The 19,034-nt window shown below is 35.4% G+C and overlaps 1 protein-coding gene across 1 annotated transcript in view; it reads left to right on the forward strand.

Annotated features, from left to right (window-relative positions):
• The window catches only part of LOC137636805 (homeobox protein ARX-like), a 13,984-nt gene extending 2,228 nt beyond the window's left edge, over window positions 1-11,756 (forward strand). Inside the window, exons 2-4 of the mRNA XM_068369166.1 lie at window positions 5,604-5,944; window positions 9,557-9,710; window positions 10,120-11,756. Of these exons, the coding sequence (XP_068225267.1) occupies window positions 5,604-5,944; window positions 9,557-9,710; window positions 10,120-10,368 (744 nt within the window). The 3' untranslated portion in view covers window positions 10,369-11,756. The remainder of the gene's footprint in view (window positions 1-5,603; window positions 5,945-9,556; window positions 9,711-10,119) is intronic.
• The last annotated feature ends 7,278 nt before the right edge of the window (window positions 11,757-19,034 follow it).

Below are 19,034 nucleotides of genomic sequence, written 5' to 3' on the forward strand. Positions count from 1 at the left end.
TAAGATTTTTTTTTATCTTGCTTTTATTGTTTTATTATTTTTTTTTTTAAATGGAAGATTTTTTTATATATATTTTTTGTTTTATGTTTTTTGTTTAGCCGAAAACAATGGTATCTTTGTTAATACCGTTGTGCGAGGAAAATGTCATTATTATGTTGATATAAATAATAATATTATTAATTATTCCCATTTGATATAAATATTTTATTATTATTACAATTACATTAATTTTTCCATTTTTTATCATGTTTTTTCTTATATTTTATTATCTTTATTCCCATTTCTCTAGGTTTTCGTCTATCTTTGTACCCGAAAATTCTTATATACCAAATTTGAGTCGGGAGTTTCCAAAATAGCATCAGAAGTCTATGTTATTATTATTATTATTATTATTGTTATTATTATTATTATTATTATTAATGTTGTTGTTTTTGTTGTTATTATTATTATTATCATTATTATTATTAATTTATTATTATTAATGTTGTTGTTTTTGTTGTTATTATTATTATTATTATTATTATTAATGTTGTTGTTTTTGTTGTTATTATTAATATTATTATTATAATTATTATTATAATTATTGTTGTTGTTGTTATTATTATTATTATCATCGTTGTCGTTTTTATTGTTGTTGTTGTTGTTGTTGTTGCTATATCTACGAGGGAAAATCAACTTTTCATTTGCATATCGAGTGTAGGCCTATTTTCTAATTGCCTAAAACGTAGGCTTTTTTTTTTTTTTTTCTTTGCAATTATATGTTTATCGTTTTCAATCAATTAATTTCTTTATCATTCTGACTTCGAAATATTTCGAAAAAAATAATAAATCTCCTCTATCAACTTAATCGAGTGACTACCAGGTACATTAATTACTAAATACTATTGTTAAACAAATTTCAAGTTTCTTTACATCAGAAAATAAAAGAAAAATAAGAAAAAATATATTTAAATTATATTGGGAGTTTAATGAAAGGGCAGGATTAGAAATGAAACTATAAGAGAGATTACTATAGTGCCATAAGTGGATGACATCATGATGAGGGGTAGATGGAGATGATTTGTGCATGCTCTTCGCACTCCCCAAGAGAGATTAGTTCACCAAACGTTCAGCTGGGCTCCACAAGGCACTAGAAGAGTTGGAGAACCCAGGCCTACATGGCTGAGAACTATGAAGCGCGAATTAGATGATGAATGAGGAAGTATTGAAGATAGAGACGACTGGCGAAATCTAACCGAGGCCCTTTGCGTCAATAGGCGTAGGAAGGGATGATGATGATAAGATATTTTTTGGCAGTCTATTCGGTCCTTCAGTAGCACCTACTTATTATCCTTCTGCCGTGGCTTCATTCCCGCTTCTAGCTTTTCATTCATAGAGGTGAATGGCCTGCCCGACTCCAACACCACGCTAATTCATTTAGTCTCATTGTTGATCATCTTTCGTGAAAATAAAAAAGGATTTTTTTCTTAATTAATTAGGTGTTAACTTTCATACATTTTAAGTGTCATTTACTTCGTAAAAATTTTATTATATATTTTGAAACGAAGGAAAAACCTATAAGGACACTCAAGAGCGCAGACCTCCGTCACAGCAGCTTATTTCTCGACCTTGAACTTTGACCTTAACATGTATTATTTGGAATGGATTTTCATACACTGAAATAGGATCCAAGTTTGAAGTCTCTGTGACAACGGTGACCAAACTTATGGCTGATTACGTGAATTGGACATTTTGCTTGACCGTGACCTTAACCTTTGACCTTGACCTTCCAAAATTGAATACTTTCCAGCTTTTTACGTATCAGTTAATCCATGCAAGTTTCATTAAATTGCGATTAAAATTGTGAGCAGGAAATTTTTCACAAACAAACACACACACACACACAAAAAAAAAAAAACAGGGGGTAAAACATAACCTCCTTCCAACTTCGTTAGCGGAAGTAATTATCTCCTTTAATAATTAGTCGCCATATTCTATAGTCCATTTTTTTTAGCGATGCATATTTGCACCGACTCGCAGCGGTGCCCTTTTAGCTCGGAAAAGTTTCCGGATCGCTGATTGGTTGGAATGATCTTGTCCAACCAATCAGCGATGCGGAAACTTTTCCGAGCTAAAAGGGCACCGCTGCGAGTCGGTGCAAATCTGCCTCGCTAAAGAAAATGGACTATAGAATCAAAATATCAATATTAATGAGATTTAAAATATCAGAGATTCAATGCTTTATCTTTTAATTGCTTCAAAAGGCTCTAAGGAAATATGCAAATATGAATAGATATTCCTTGTTTATTCAGTTTTAGATATTTTATGTTTTTAGAAGTTTAAACAATGTATATATATATATATATATATATATATATATATATATATATATATATATATATATATAAATATTTATATATATGTATATATATAATGTATATTATATATATATATATATATATATATATATATATATATATATATATATTTAAAAATATTTATATATATATATTTATATATATATATATATATATATATATATATATATATATATATTATATATATATATACATTTATATATATGTATATATGTATATATATATATATAATATATTATATATATATATATATATATATATATACATATATATATATATATATATATATATATATATATATATATATATATATATTATACACACATATATATTGTATAAATAAGAATTGTATATTAAAACTCACCTGTTAATTTTAGATTTTTTCTCTTTTTTTTTTGGGGGGGGGTGAATTTAAAATCAAAACCCCCATGTATAATTTCCCTTGTGAAGAATAAAAAAAAAATGTGTAGGCCTAAATCATAATCGGATATTAGGCCTAAAACTTACTTATCAATCATGTTATTATTATCAATCCTTGCACTAATTCGAGTGCAGGGTGAGTATCAATTAGTGTCTTACATTTTTAAAATCAGATAAACTGTGTGTGTATATTTGACGGATTGCGTACACTAGGAAGAGTATATTTCTAAAAACCTTTTTTTTATCAACATAGAGATTTTGTATGGGAGAATGTTATTATTATTATTACTATCCAAGCTACAACCCTAGTTGGAAAAGCAAGATGCTATAAGCCCAAGGGCTCCAATAGGGAAAAATAGCCCAGTGAGGAAAAGGAAATAAGGAAAAAAATAAATGATGAGAACAAATTATTATTATTATTATTATTATTATTATTATTATTATTATTATTATTATTATTATTATCCAAGCTACAACCCTAGTTGGAAAAGCAAGATGCTATAAGCCTAAGGGCTCCAAATAGGGAAAAATAGACCATTGAGGAAAGGAAATAAGGAAATAAATAAATGATGAGAAGAAATTAACAGTAAATCATTCAAATAACAGTAACAGCGTCAAAACAGATATGTCCTATATAAACTATTAACGATGTCAAAAACAGATATGTCATATATAAACTATAAAAAGTCTCATGTCAGCCTGGTCAACATAAAAATATTTGCTCCAACTTTGAACTTTTGAAGTTCTACTGATTCAACCACCTGATTAGGAAGATCATTCCACATCATTTTGGTAGTTCCAGAAGCATATATATATATATATATATATATATATATATATATATATATATATATATATATATATATATATATATATATAAGAAAAGAAATTATTTTTACAATTATACAATATGTAGCGTTCAAAAAATCTTAACATCTATTTTACCAAGACTTCAATATAAAAGTCTATTTTTTTATTTTCAACATATCTACTAAATGTTGCAAAGCATTAAGCCACTTGCAACATTTTTCCCCCTCTTCTAGGAGAAGGACACTCGAAAATCAAACCATTGTTCTCTAGTCTTGGGTAGCGCCATAGCCTCTGTACCATGGTCTTCCACTGTCTTGGGTTAAAGTTCTCTTGCTTGAGGGTACATTCGGGCGCACTATTCCATCTTATTTCTCTTCCTCTTGTTTTATAGTTTTTATAGTTTAAATATGAAAGATTTATTTTAATGTTATCCTAGCGTTTTTAAAGTTTCTATTATAATTGTTCATTACTGGCCTTAAAGTTTGTTGGAGCCTTTGGGCTTATAGCATCCTGCTTTTCCAAGTAGGGTTGTAGCCTAGCAAATAATAATAATAATAATAATAATAATAATAATAATAATAATAATAATAATAATAGCCTCATTGGGCTATTTTCGCTGTTGGAGCCCCTAGGTATATAGCATCCTTCTTTGCTAACAAGGGTTGTAGCTGAGCAAGGAATAATAATAATAATGATAATAATAATAATAGCCTCACTGGGCTTTTTTCCCTGTTGGAGCCCCTGGGCTTATAGCATCCTGCTTTTCCAAATAGGGTTGTAGCTGAGCAAGGAATAATAATAATAATAATAATAATAATAATAATAATAATAATAATAATAATAATAATAATAATAATAATAATAATAATAATAGCCTCACTGGGCTTTTTTCCCTGTTGGAGCCCCTGGGCTTATAGCATCCTGCTTTTCCAAGTAGGGTTGTAGCTTAGCAAGTAATAATAATAATAATAATAATAATAATGATAATAATAATAATATAGTTTATATATGGAAGACCTATTTTAATGTGTTACTGTTCTCAAAATATTTTACTTGTAGTTCAATTCCTTGTTTCCTTTCCTCACCGGGCTATTTTCACCTGTTGGAGTCCTTGGACTTATAGCATCTTGCTTTTCCAACTAGGGTTGTAACTTAACTAACTAATAATAATAATAATAATAATAATAATAATAATAATAATAATAATAATTAGCGTATTCTCAAACATAGGCCTTAAATGATAAATTCACTGAGTAATTCGCATATATAGGCCTACTGTGAAAAAATTAGCGCAAGTACGAAGCTTAGGTTTCGAAAGCCGTGCAGTAAACTCTTTCGTGCTGCACGTATTTTCATCGGAATGTGTGATACGTACTGTATGAATCCATAAGTACGAAATGTAATTCACTTACCTGTAACAAAATGCCTCAATTTAATAGATATTTGTAACTGTTCATATCTAATGCAAGAGATTTTAAAAATATGTTTTTATTTGCGAAAATTATTATGTAATTCAACGTTTGGTTATATATATATATATATATATATATATATATATATATATATATATATATATATATATATATATATATATATGCATTTATATGTACATAGGCCTAGTTATGTAAATATACTTAAAGGCCTACATATATTCATATCTTGGGTACACACACACACACACACACACACACACACATATATATATATATATATATATATATATATATATATATATATATATATATATATATATATATATTATATATATATATATATATATATATATATATATATATTATATATATATATATATATATATATATATATATATATATATATATGCAAAATTTAGAACATATAAAAAAGGGTGTGGCTTACGAAAACAGTTATATAGGCCTATAAAAAAGGGTGTGTCCTACAAAAGCTGTATGTTATATTTATAGTGTGGTAGGATTTTGATTTTTCTATTTTTCATAGCCTTTTTAAATAAACCTCAAATTTATTCCCAAAAAACAGGTTTGGTTCCAGAACCGCAGAGCCAAATGGCGAAAGCAAACCCGTATGCAGTTCGTCCAGGACGCTTGGCGACTCCGCTACCTGGGTCTGTCCCCCCCAGCCTGGCTCACTCGCTCTCAGCAACAGTCGCCCGGTGGGCCAGCCAGCCCCCCTGGTGGGCGGAGCCAAGCGCCTATGCCGTCTCCGCCCCTTCCCGCGCCGCCGTGCTCCGCCTCCGATTCGCAAGGGGGCGGAGATAGAGGCGGGGAGAGGACGTTAAGCTCCGCCCCTCGCCCCGCCTCGCCGGCTTCAACACCGCCGACGGATCTCTCAACCGCTGACAGACTGGCGGTAGCAACCAGGTGTGTTTTTAGAGGGGAGATAAATAGAGATAAATAAGATGTTGTTTATTTATTTGTTTATTCGGTTAGGGGGTTTGTGTATCTTGATGGGGGGGGGGGCAAGTGGGGGGAGGAGGGGGAGGCTGCTTTAGAGGGTGGAAAAAGACATGGCTGGTTGGAATTATCTGAGTGAGTGAACTGTCATTGTGTTTTTAGAATGCCTTACATTTTATTATATACAAAATTCCTATTGTTTGGAAATTGTATGAACACACAAACACACACACACGCATGTATATATATATATATATATATATATATATATATATATATATATATATATAATATATATATATATATATATATAGATTTGTTGACAAATTATAAATTATCCAAATTATTTCTGAGCTACTGAGAAATACCAGAAATCTGAGAGAGAGAGAGAGAGAGAGAGAGAGAAGAGAGAGAGAGAGAGAGAGAGAGAGAGAGAGAGAGAGAGAGAGAGCTCTGCCCCCCCCCCCCCCTTCTTTTCTCTTTCTCTCATCCTGTCGGCTATGAATGCTAAAACGACTGCCATTATTCAAAGCTTTGCCGAATCAGCAAAATTAATCCCAATTGGGAGAAGCGGTCTCTGTTACTATCAATATATATCACTGCCCTTTTGCAAAATAAATTAAAACTGATCAAATTATTGATTATGATTAATCTTTATCAGTACTAAATCAGAAGAGACTGTTGAAAATTAGGTCTATGTAAACATACCAGGAACATAGATAATTGTAAGTAGGTCTAGGTCATGATTAGACGTAGGCCTATATTGCCTATCCTATTATGAGTTCAAAACCATAGCCTAGTTTTGCCACTACAGCTTTTAATCTTTATAAGGCCTATCTATCTAAATTAAAATAGAATCTGTGGTTTTTTTATTTAAATTGATTTTTTTGGGCTCAAGCCATGACGTCCTGATGAAGGAACCTTCCATCAGGACGTCATGGCTATCTCACCCAAAAATAGATTTTTCGCTTCGCTCAAAATCCGTTAAATTTACCCATGTTTTTACCTAAAGAGAAAAAAAATATTAACCCTTTTACCCACAAAGGACGTACTAGTACGTTTCACAAAAGCCATCCCTTTACCCCCATGGATGTACCGGTACGTCCTTGCAAAAAAATGCTATAAAAATTTGTTTTTCATATTTTTTGATAATTTTTTGAGAAAATTCAGGCATTTTCCAAGAGAATGAGACCAACCTGACCTCTCTATGACAAAAATTAAGGCTGTTAGAGTAATTTAAAAAAAATATACTGCAAAATGTGCTGGGAAAAAAATAACCCCTTGGGGGTTAAGGGTTGGAAATTTCCAAATACCCCGGGGGTAAAAGGGTTAAAATCTCTTAACACTAACCATAAGATTAGGCCTAGACACGCGGCCGATCATAAAAATTGTGTAGTTGAATTTTTGCAACTTCATTAATTCTAACTTGGTTCAATTTCCCTAGCAAGATACAGCTCATAAACACTAGACAATGACTGCAAGTACATTCCAAGATTAACAACTGAATCATGGATGAAACAGTTGTGCAGAAAACACAGATTCAGTATCGCTGAATCATTTTCTCTAGACACATCGCGATATTCGCTTCCATGTTGCATGCACCCTGCTTCTACTTACTTCTATGTCTCCAGCTACTCAGCTGTTCCTAAGTATTCCCATTCTCCTTAATCCCAACACATCTAAATCTAACACTCACTTTGCCAACTTACTGTTCTCCATTCTCCCACCAAGGCCAAACCATATTCAATCACTCTTATGTTATCCCTTTAATGGTTTCTCCCTATCTCTACAGATTTTAAACTTTTCAATCGTTCTGGGTATATACTGTGAAAATAGTTTATTATAAAAGCTCATCTTTATTCATCCTCTTGTATTTAAGATTCACACTTCACTTCTATAAAGAAGATTGGGCTCAACAATCAGCTTCTACCTTCTAACTTTGACTTCAGCAAACAATCATTTCACTATGCGAAGTATTTTTTATACAATCCTAGCTTTCCTAACACAGTAACTTCCTTATGTTCTCATTCTAGTTCACTGATAGAATTTAATGCTGAAGACCCACATAAATCAACCGCTTTTATTCTTGTACCATTCAGTATGAAGCTTCATCTGTGGTGGAAATGTGGGAGGTTGGGCTGTGGCACCCTAGCAGTACCAGCTGAACTCGGCTGAGTCCCTGGTTAGGCTGGAGGAACGTAGAGAGTAGAGGTCCCCTTTTTTGTTTTGTTTCTTGTTGATGTCGGCTACCCCCCAAAATTGGGGGAAGTGCCTTTGGTATATGTATGTATGTATGTACCATTCATAGCTAACTTTCGTTGTCTGTCTTAGTTACATTTACCGTCATTGCATTACTCTCTTCTCTTTCAACTTTTTCCTTTTTCAAAGCCTTTCAAATCTTTTCACTAGATTCTGCAGTCCCTCTTCACTATCCTTAGTCAACTGTATCTGCTAAAAACACAAGCCTGAATGCAATCTATCAACAACACTTAATGCACCTTCTCTGACTTCTTCCATCATTCAAGTTATAGATATTGAATAGCCATATAGACATTTCATGCCTATATTTCAGACCAATGTTTACATCAAACCAGTCACTTATCTCTTCAACCTTTGAATCACTCTTAATATGCTATGCGACTTAGTAATTCTGCACTAGGCCTCTATCAGTTGTGTCGGTCTTTCTGGTACATATATTCCCCATACAGCTTTTCTGATTTACTTCTTAACGTATCGCGTAACTGTTTCAAAACAAACGCTTGATCCACATAACTTCATCCATGTATAGATCCACTTTCTTCTTCCCCTATCAATCCTTCTATTATATGTTTCCTATTATCAGTCAAGTTCTTACCATGTACCTTCGCTGTCATTAAGTAGTGTTTTCTCCCTATGATTCTTACAGTCCCCTTCATCATCTTTAACCCCAACACAACAGAACAATTATTCCATCCACCTATCTATTTTGAATATTTCCTTCATCCAGATGTACCTTGTTCACCCTTGTCAGCTTCTTAACTTCATTTTCATCATCATACTCAGCATCTCGTATGCAATCCCTTCAACTCTTGCATTCTCAACATTTATTTTCACCCTACATTCTCAACATTCACTGGTACAAACATTTTCAAATTTACACAAAACTATTCCATTCTTACATCATTCAGATCTATATGTTTTACTTACCATCTTCAACAGATCTTCAAATTTGTGTGCTCGTTGCATAAGCGTGAATGTGTGTATATTTTATTAATTTGCAAAAGTTGTTTTCCAATTGTAACTGGGAATTAGGCTAAATATAGATCATTTCTCAGAATCACATAAGATTGATAACATGATTGATTTTCAAATCAGTTTAGTAAAACATTTGAACTTTAATTCTCATCAATCTTAACTGAAATTTGAGATATCAAATATCAAACTATGATTGCTAACTCTAATGTTACAATATCATCTTGCAGTTCACAAACTAGATTTTCTCATCACTTCAATAGCCTAAACTGTGAATGCTAACTCTGATGATACAGTATCATATACTTGTATTTCACATACTAATTGTATTTTTCGTCGCTCCAATAGCCTTGGGGCTGCTGCCGCTTCCCTAAGATGGCGAGGAGAAGAACACGTGGGGTGTCTAGGGCCAGGTCTCTGCCCGTGTATCACCCACGCTTCGATTCACGACCACCCGCTTCTGCCGCGCCTCCCTCTGCCTCTTCACCTCCACGCGACTCAGGTGAGTTTTGCGATGGATGTTATTTTGTGAATTTAAATAGCGTTTATGCTTGCTTTGGCCAAAGTTACTAGCTTTAACCCCAGGGTTTTCTTTACGCGCAGAATATAAAGTTGTTACAGTGTCTGAGATTTCTTAATGCTTCTGCTTTTTTTTTTCATTTCATTTTGTTCTTTTTCCTTGTTTCATTGAGAATTGTATGGTTTTGTAGCCATGAATTAAGTTTATTTTCTTAAAATGTAATGATCAATGCCTTAGATTTGCTTGAAGCGGCTATTTCACGAAAATGTCTCCGCTTTTGTCTGAAGCTGTTGTTTGTTTCAAGACAGAGAGAGGGGATCTTGCCTTAGTTTAGATGTTGACTTGTTCGTCGGTCTCCATATTCAGTCTTCTTAGCTCTCCCTTTTCTCAGGCCGGAAGTCGTCCCTCGTCGCCTGAGAAACGTCCTCTTCCCAAGGACATGTTCGAAGTCAGCAACAAGCAAACGGCACTCGCACCGACGACAACTTCCGCAGCAGTAGTAGCAGCATCGGCGACAGCAGGAAACAATGACGACAACGACGAAGAACTGACTGTGACCCAAGAGAGCGACGATGACCTGACCCCAACTGACCTCTCTGCTGGAAGCACTAGTAACCCCTCCTCCACAATTCCCAAATAAGTTGTTTTTCCGGTGGTGTTCGAAGAGGGAGATCTTCCGTCGCTACCCGCATACGTTGTCTATACCCCAGTCTTAGTGGAAATGCCCGGATCGCAACCTGTTTCTCGACGCATCTCTACTTGATATTTATTTTACATTTGAAAGGTGAAGCGTACTTCACAATCAGGTTTTTTTCGGCTTCATTTTAGAGTCGGCTCATTAACATTGGTAACTTAAATATCCCTATTCATTACAAATACTTTTACATTATGTAACTCTAAAATTCAGCAAATCTTTTAACTGTCTATGTCTCTACATTGATTTTGAGAACTATAACAATTAAGAGAAATCATCCTAAGATATGAAACATTATTATCATTTCTTATCTTTAAGTGATCCATTTGCTGTCCATTGCTACAAACATGTTTCCGTTCCCTCAATCCTTTTATGGTGAACTGTTAAAGATTGCTAGAATAACCAAAGACATTACATTCTCATTAGTACTTAAGGAAATTTGTTTATGAATAACAAAATACTAAATCATCATGGTGTACATAGTAGCTCATAGAGTGGTGGAAATTTTAGTCTGAACTGTTTTATGCATGATCAAAACACAGTATTGTAAGTTTTTGAAAACGTTAACGTTCTAAATAATGGTGACAATCAGTGCAAGTGTGGTTTGCATGTGGCAGTGGAAGAGGACCTTGTGCATTGGACTTCTGAAAACAAAAAATCACAGGTGTGTCTCAGATCTGGAAAACACAGTAGGGCTTCTGAGTCCAGTAGAGTCAGTAGCTCTGGAGTAGGCAGATACTGTAATGCTACAACAGCAGTGAAATGTTATCTCTTAGATCTGGAAAACTTGATGCAGTGTAACCTCAGAGTCCAAAATACAGTAAATGGCCCTACAGTTGTTGAGTTGACAGTTACTGTAATGACACTACAGCAGTGAAATGTTATCTCTTAGATCTGGAAAACTTGATGCAGTGTAACCTCAGAGTCCAAAATACAGTAAATGGTCCTACAGTTGTTGAGTTGACAGTTACTGTAATGACACTACAGCAGTGAAATATCTCCTAGAAACTGAATGCTCTCTAGCCTCTGAGTCCAAGATAAATGCCTCTGCAGCTCTGGTGTGGACAGTTATTGTTGAGCCAAACTACAGATTTGAACATTTCTTTCTAGATTTTGATAAAATGAGCAAAGGGATGCTGTATTTTTCTTGTGGAAAAGAAAAAAATTGTGTGAACCGTTTAAACGAACAGATTGCGCTATACCCTCCTAGTCTGTCTTTATTCAACGTCTCCTTTTGTTTGCTTATGACGTATAGCATTCCACATATGGAATACCCGTAGAAGTTGATGGATGCAACAACTACTAACTGTCTCTAACAAGTTGTAAAAAGCACTCACTGTTGTTTTATTATCCTTTGAAATTAATTTCTAGCTAGAGGGTTGCCGGCTCTCCTGTTATTCTTTGTTAAGCATCAGAGATGGATCCCTTAGTTTGTAACATATGAAGGACACTTCTGGCCTAGGTGGACTGAGATAGAAAATATGTGAACAGATTCTATGCCTAGTTCTGAGGCAGGAGGAAAGGGTAGGTCTTCAGAAAAGGACAAGCTTCTTTTAAACGTTATAGTAAGTCTGTCTGCGACTTATTCTTTCAATCTCTCACTTTGATCACAGAAATTGTTCATTAGTTCATGATTATACTTGAAAACGGTATTATTGATTTTGCAAATAAATTGTGATTGATATTGTAGCGCCTAACTGTAACCATTTATCGAATTTACCTAATTGAAAGGTGATAGTGTGTGTGGGTAAGCGGACTATATTTTTCAAGTTTTTTTTTTTAATATAATCAGCAAAGGTTACATAGGCACCTCTATACAGCAAAGGTTACATGAACACCCCTTCAAGGTAGAAGGTATCACTTTAGCAACTTGCTCTCCCCGATGGGCTTAAAGGTGCTAAATTTGGTAGCTAACACGTCCCTAGCTTTGGTTAGCTAACACGTCCCTAGCGAATCTACACCTTTTAACCACAGCATCGATACCCAGGCGAATTTACTAAATTGGGATATAGTATATTTTCTAGAGCTACAGTTACCTAAATCTTTGTCATCACTTTGTTGTGTCGTTCTCGCTAAGCTGTGCCTTCGCGGCTACTTCACGCGCGCCTTTTCGCTCAGGTTGTAGCTCATTAGAGAGAGCGGGTTGTAACTATTTAAACAGGCCAGGGTTGGTATATTTTCTAGAGCTACAGTTACCTAAATCTTTGTCATCTCTTTGTTGTGTCGTTCTCGTTAAGCTGTGCCTTCGCGGCTACATCACGCGCGCCTTTTCGCTCAGGTTGTAGCTCATTAGAGAGAGCGGGTTGTAACTATTTAAACAGGCCAGGGTTGTGGCCATTTAACTAGGGCAGGGATGTAATCATTCAGATAGTACAGTTTTATAACGATTTAAAGAGGCCAGTATTGTAGTCATTTAAATAGGACAGGGCTATATTAGTTCAAATAGAAAAGTGTTACAGCCATTTAAATGGGACAAAGTTGTAACCATTGAAATAGGATATGAATGTAGCCATCTAAATAGGACAAAGTTGTTACCATTGAAATAGGATATGGATGTAGCCATTTAAAGAGGACAAGGTTGTAACCATTTAAATAAGATATGAATGTAGCCATTTAAATAGGACAAAGTTGTAACCATTGAAATAGGATATGGTTGTAGCCATTTAAATGGGACAAAGTTGTAACAATTGAAATAGGATATGGATGTAGCCATTTAAAGAGGACAAAGTTGTAACCATTGAAATAGGATATGGATGTAGCCATTTAAAGAGGACAAGGTTGTAACCATTTAAATAAGATATGAATGTAGCCATTTAAATAGGACAAAGTTGTTACCATTGAAATAGGATATGAATGTAGCCATCTAAATAGGACAAAGTTGTTACCATTGAAATAGGATATGGATGTAGCCATTTAAAGAGGACAAGGTTATAACCATTTAAATAAGATATGAATGTAGCCATTTAAATAGGACAAAGTTGTTACCATTGAAATAGGATATGGATGTAGCCATTTAAATAGGACAAAGTTGTAACCATTGAAATAGGATATGGTTGTAGCCATTTAAATGGGACAAAGTTGTAACAATTGAAATAGGACATGGTTGTAGCCATTTAAAGAGGACAAAGTTGTAACCATTGAAATAGGATATGGATGTAGCCATTTAAAGAGGACAAGGTTGTAACCATTTGAATAAGATATGAATGTAGCCATTTAAAGAGGACAAAGTTGTTACCATTGAAATAGGATATGGATGTAGCCATTTAAAGAGGACAAGGTTGTAACCATTGAAATAGGATATGGATGTAGCCATTTAAAGAGGACAAAGTTGTAACCATTGAAATAGGATATGGATGTAGCCATTTAAAGAGGACAAGGTTATAACCATTTAAATAAGATATGAATGTAGCCATTTAAAGAGGGCAAAGTTGTAACCATTGAAATAGGATATGGATGTAGCCATTTAAAGAGGAAAAGGTTGTAACCATTTAAATAAGATATGAATGTAGCCATTTAAATAGGACAAAGTTGTTACCATTGAAATAGGATATGGTTGTAGCCATTTAAAGAGGACAAAGTTGTAACCATTGAAATAGGATATGGATGTAGCCATTTAAATGGGACAAAGTTGTAACCATTGAAATAGGATATGGTTGTAGCCATTAAATGGAACAAAGTTGTAACCATTGAAATAGGATATGGATGTAGCCATTTAAAGAGGACAAAGTTGTTACCATTTTAAATAGGATATGGATGTAGCCATTTAAAGAGGACAAAGTTGTAACTATTGAAATAGGATATTGATGTAGCCATTTAAATAGGACAAAGTTGTTACCATTTAAATAAAATATGAATGTAGCCATTTAAAGAGGACAAAGTTGTAACCATTTAAATAAGATATGAATGTAGCCATTTAAATAGGACAAAGTTGTTACCATTTTAAATAGGATATGGATGTGGCCATTTAAAGAGGACAAGGTTGTAACCATTTAAATAAGATATGAATGTAGCCATTTAAAGAGGACAAAGTTGTAACTATTGAAATAGGATATTGATGTAGCCATTTAAATAGGACAAAGTTGTAACCATTGCAAGAGGACATGGCTGTAGACATTTGAAAAAGACATGATTGTATATATTTAAATAGGACATGGAAGCCCCTATTTAAAAGGGGTTGTAGCCAGTTAGATAGGACATGGATGTAGCTATTTAAATAGAATGTATAGCTATTTAAACAGGGCAAGATTGAAGCCATTCAAATTGAACTTGTTTGTATTATTATTACAACGAGTTAAGCTACAACCCTAGTTGGAAAAAGCTGAATGCCACACGCCCTAGGGCTCTAACAGGAAAAAATAGCCCGGTAAGGAAAGGAAAAAGGAAATAAACCATTTATTAGTAGTGAATAAGAAATATATATTTTAAGGTCGGTAACAACTAAAAAATATATCTCATATATAAAATATGAAGAGAGAATTATGTCAACTTAGGAAAAAAAAACATTTGCAACAAGTTTGAACTTTGAAAGTTCCACCGATTCAACCATCAGATTAGGAAGCTCATTCACCAATCTGGGAACAGCTGGAATAAAACTTCTAGAGTACTGTTTAGTATTGAGCCTTATGATGGAGAAGGCCTGACTATTAGAATTAACTGCATACTTAGTATTACGAACAGGATGGTACAGTCTGGGAAGAACGTAGGCCTTGGAACAGCTGGAATAAAACTTCTAGAATACTGTATAGTATTGAGCCTTATGATGGAGAAGGCCTGACTATTAGAATTAACTGCATACTTAGTATTACGAACAGGATGGTACAGTCTGGGAAGAACGTAGGCCTATGCAAAGGATGGTCAAAATTATGAATATTCTAATACAAGATGCACAAAGAACTAACTGAACGATGATGATAGAGATTAATAAGATTAAGAAGAATGAATTTAATTACTACAAGATTTTGCGCAACAAATCAAGATGAGATTCAGCCACTGAAGACCAGACAGGAGAACAATACTTGAAACGAGGTAGAATGAAAGAATTAAAACACTTCTTCAGAATAGATTGATCACCAAAAATCTTAAAAGACTTTCTCAATAAGCCAATTTTTGTGCAATCAAAGAAAACACAGACCTAATGTGTTTCTCAAAAGTAAATTTGCTGTCGAGAATCACACCTAAAATTTTGAAAGAGTCATACAAATTTTAAGAAACATTATCAATACTGAGATCTGGATGTTGAGGAGCCACTGTCCTCGACCTACTTACAATCATACTTTGAGTTTTGTCAGGATTCAACTTCATACCCCATAATTTGCACCATACACCAATTTTAGTTAAATCTCTATTAAGGGATTCAGCAACCCCAGATCTACATTCAGAGTAGCTCATCTGCATATTAAACGATAGTGTTATCTAGGCCAAACCACATGTGTGTATATAGTATGAAAAGTAATGGGCCAAGAACACTACCCTGAGGAACACCAGATATCACATTCCTATACTTACTGTGGTGCCCATCAACAACAACTCTTTGCGATCTATTACTTAACCCTTTTACCCCCAAAGGACGTACTGGTACGTTTCACAAAACCCATCCCTTTACCCCCATGGACGTACCGGTACGTCCTTGCAAAAAAAAAATGCTATAAAAAATTTTTTTTTTTCATATTTTTGATAAATTTTTGAAAAATTCAGGCATTTTCCAAGAGAATGAGACCAACCTGACCTCTCTATAACAAAAATTAAGGCTGTTAGAGCAATTTAAAAAAAATATACTGCAAAATGTGCTGGGAAAAAAATAACCCCCTGGGGGTTAAGGGTTGGAAATTTCCAAATAGCCTGGGGGTAAAAGGGTTAAAAATTCAGTAATGATGCTAAGAAACGACCCACCCACTCCCAGCTGTTTGAGTTTGAAAACAAGGGCCTCATGATTAACACAGTCAAAGGCAGCACTAAAGTTAAGGCCAATCATACGAACTTCCTGACCACAATCAAGGGATTTCTGTACAGCATTGGAGATTGTAAGAAGGGCATCACATGCTCCAAGTCCTTTGCGAAAACCAAATTGCAAACTAGGGAACAGATGATTATCTTCAGCAAACCTATTAAGACGTTTTGACAGAAGATGTTCAAAAACTTTAGATAATATGGGAGTTATGGAAATTGGGCGGTAATCAGTTGGACTTGAGCTACCGCAAACACATTTACATAGAGGAGTAACATTACCAATTCTCCAACAATGGCTTAAAGCTCCTCTTCTTGCTAACTTGATCAAAATAACAGATAACTTAGGAGCTAAGAAATCTACAGTTTATAAAAAACAAAGGTAAAATATTGGGTCTACACCTCTATAAACATCAAGGTCCATCAAAAATGTAAGCTATTCAAATGGAACAAGATTGTAACCTTTTAAATTGGAAAGGTTGTCAATTTTTAAACTAGACTTGGCTGCACCATTCATATAGGCCAGTTTTTCTTCTTTGGGTTCCGGTCAAATCAGCGGGACCATATACTGTATCTTTTTTCCCGGTATTTCATTATCTTGTCTAACAAATGTATAATTCCCATTTCTATTATATATATATATACAGTATATATATATATATATATATATATATATATATATATATATATATATATATATATATATATATATATATATATATATATATATATATATATATTACACCAAATTTGAGGTTTCATATTCCATAATTTTCACAATTGTATTTAATTTTCTTCATCCCGAGACTCAACTAATGCAGTAATTAATTTTTTCATATATAATTCACGTAATCCAACTCTTAGATTATTTTTAATTTACCTTTTCATTTGCTTTATATACTGTGTGTGAATATATATATATATATATATATGTGTGTGTGTGTGTGTCAGAGACAAGGAAAAGAACAATGACATGAAGACTGATCACATATACACATAATCAGCTTGTAAGGACACCGCTCCCTTCGTCGTCCAGAAAATCAACAAACTGTTTATTTATTTGAATTCTCCTTTCGCCACACCGTGGTTTCCCATGTATATGTATTCCGCTCTATCAGAGCTACATTTTGACATATGTATTATTTCATTACATGTTTCTGTTAACTCATAATTCGTATATTTGTAAGTGTAAGAAAACACATATATTTTGGCGGGCAATTCAATCTGATTTGGCGCCAGCGCCATCCTACCTTTCCGTCCGCACCTTGTAATATACTCCCACGCACATTTGAATAAAGTATCAGTTGATCTTGGTGACGCTTGTCTCACTGTCCTTACAACTGGTGACCCCGGAGTTGAAAGTAGCATCAGCGGTTTTGGCTTTGCCATTAATGGACTCATTACAGCCGTGCTACCTTCTCTATACTCCGTTACCTTAGGCGTGAGCCTGCTTTTGGCTCTCCCACACTTCGGTGCATGTAAGGCAGTAGGATGGGCTTAACCGACATATCAACTTCTCACCTCTTCGCCGACTCATCGTCTGGCCACGATGCAGGAAGCAACACGCCCATCGCACCCAACGGCCTTGCCTCCACGCCCAAAGTCAAACTGCCGCCCTTTTCTCAACACAACACCGCTTCCTGGTTCCTGAGAGCAGACGTACTCTTACGCTTTGCTAGACTCAGCGACTCCTGCGGCAAGGCTGACATCGTTCTCACCTCCATACCTGAAGAGGTTTTCGACAAGATTTCCCCATAGCTCGACGCCCAGGCCGGCCAAGTTTCATACGACGACCTGAGAACGAAACTCATTGGTATCTACTCCCTCTCCGTCTCAGGAAGGACACAGAAAGTCCTGGACCTCGCCGGCAAGCCCATGGGCGACACCTCTCCTGTCGAAGCGTGGGACGAGTTATCCGGTCTGCTTAGGCTCCCCGAAACAGACAGCAACGGCCGACGACGTGAGATTAGCTTATCTCGCGAGATCTTTCTTCGACGCCTACCACAGGACGTAAGGGCCCAATTGACAGACGCCGACACGCTCCCGATGAACGAACTCCTGTCGAAGGCTCAGAAGCTCCACGAGGCCTCCAAAGCATCTCGCCTCGGAGCATCATCGTCAGCACCGCCTTCGTTCTCCTCCCTCAGCAGCTGCTCTTCCATAGACTCCTCGGCAACGGCCCCTGAGGACGACGAGATCAATGTTCTATCAAGAAAGAAACCGCCGCAACCAACACGACCGAACGTAGGCTAGGACTAACCCAGCATGGTGCTTCTACCACCAACAGTTTGGCAGCGACGCCAAGAAATGTAGAGCACCATGCAGTTTCCCTAGAAGATGACGCCAGAAGCATCCACCTGCCACCATCGCAGCCACAGTTAACCAAAACAAGAGTGGTTTCTATATCCTGCAGTCAACGTTCCCACCTTCCAAGTCCGACCTTGGCCGTGGTCCCGACAAAAACGCTCCCTCGCTCATCGCCGCCAACGGATCTCCCATACGGTGCTATGGGATTAGGACCCTCAAGATATCTATCATGGGCCGTTCGTATTCTTGGCCCTTCGCCATTGCTGACGTCAATCGCCCCCCTCCTCGGTGCGGATTTCCTCGCCCACCACGGACTCCTCGTCGACGTCGCTAACAAACTTCTCATCGACATGGGAACCTGC

Source organism: Palaemon carinicauda, unplaced genomic scaffold, assembly GCF_036898095.1.
Source record: "Palaemon carinicauda isolate YSFRI2023 unplaced genomic scaffold, ASM3689809v2 scaffold393, whole genome shotgun sequence".
Taxonomy (NCBI): domain Eukaryota; kingdom Metazoa; phylum Arthropoda; class Malacostraca; order Decapoda; family Palaemonidae; genus Palaemon; species Palaemon carinicauda.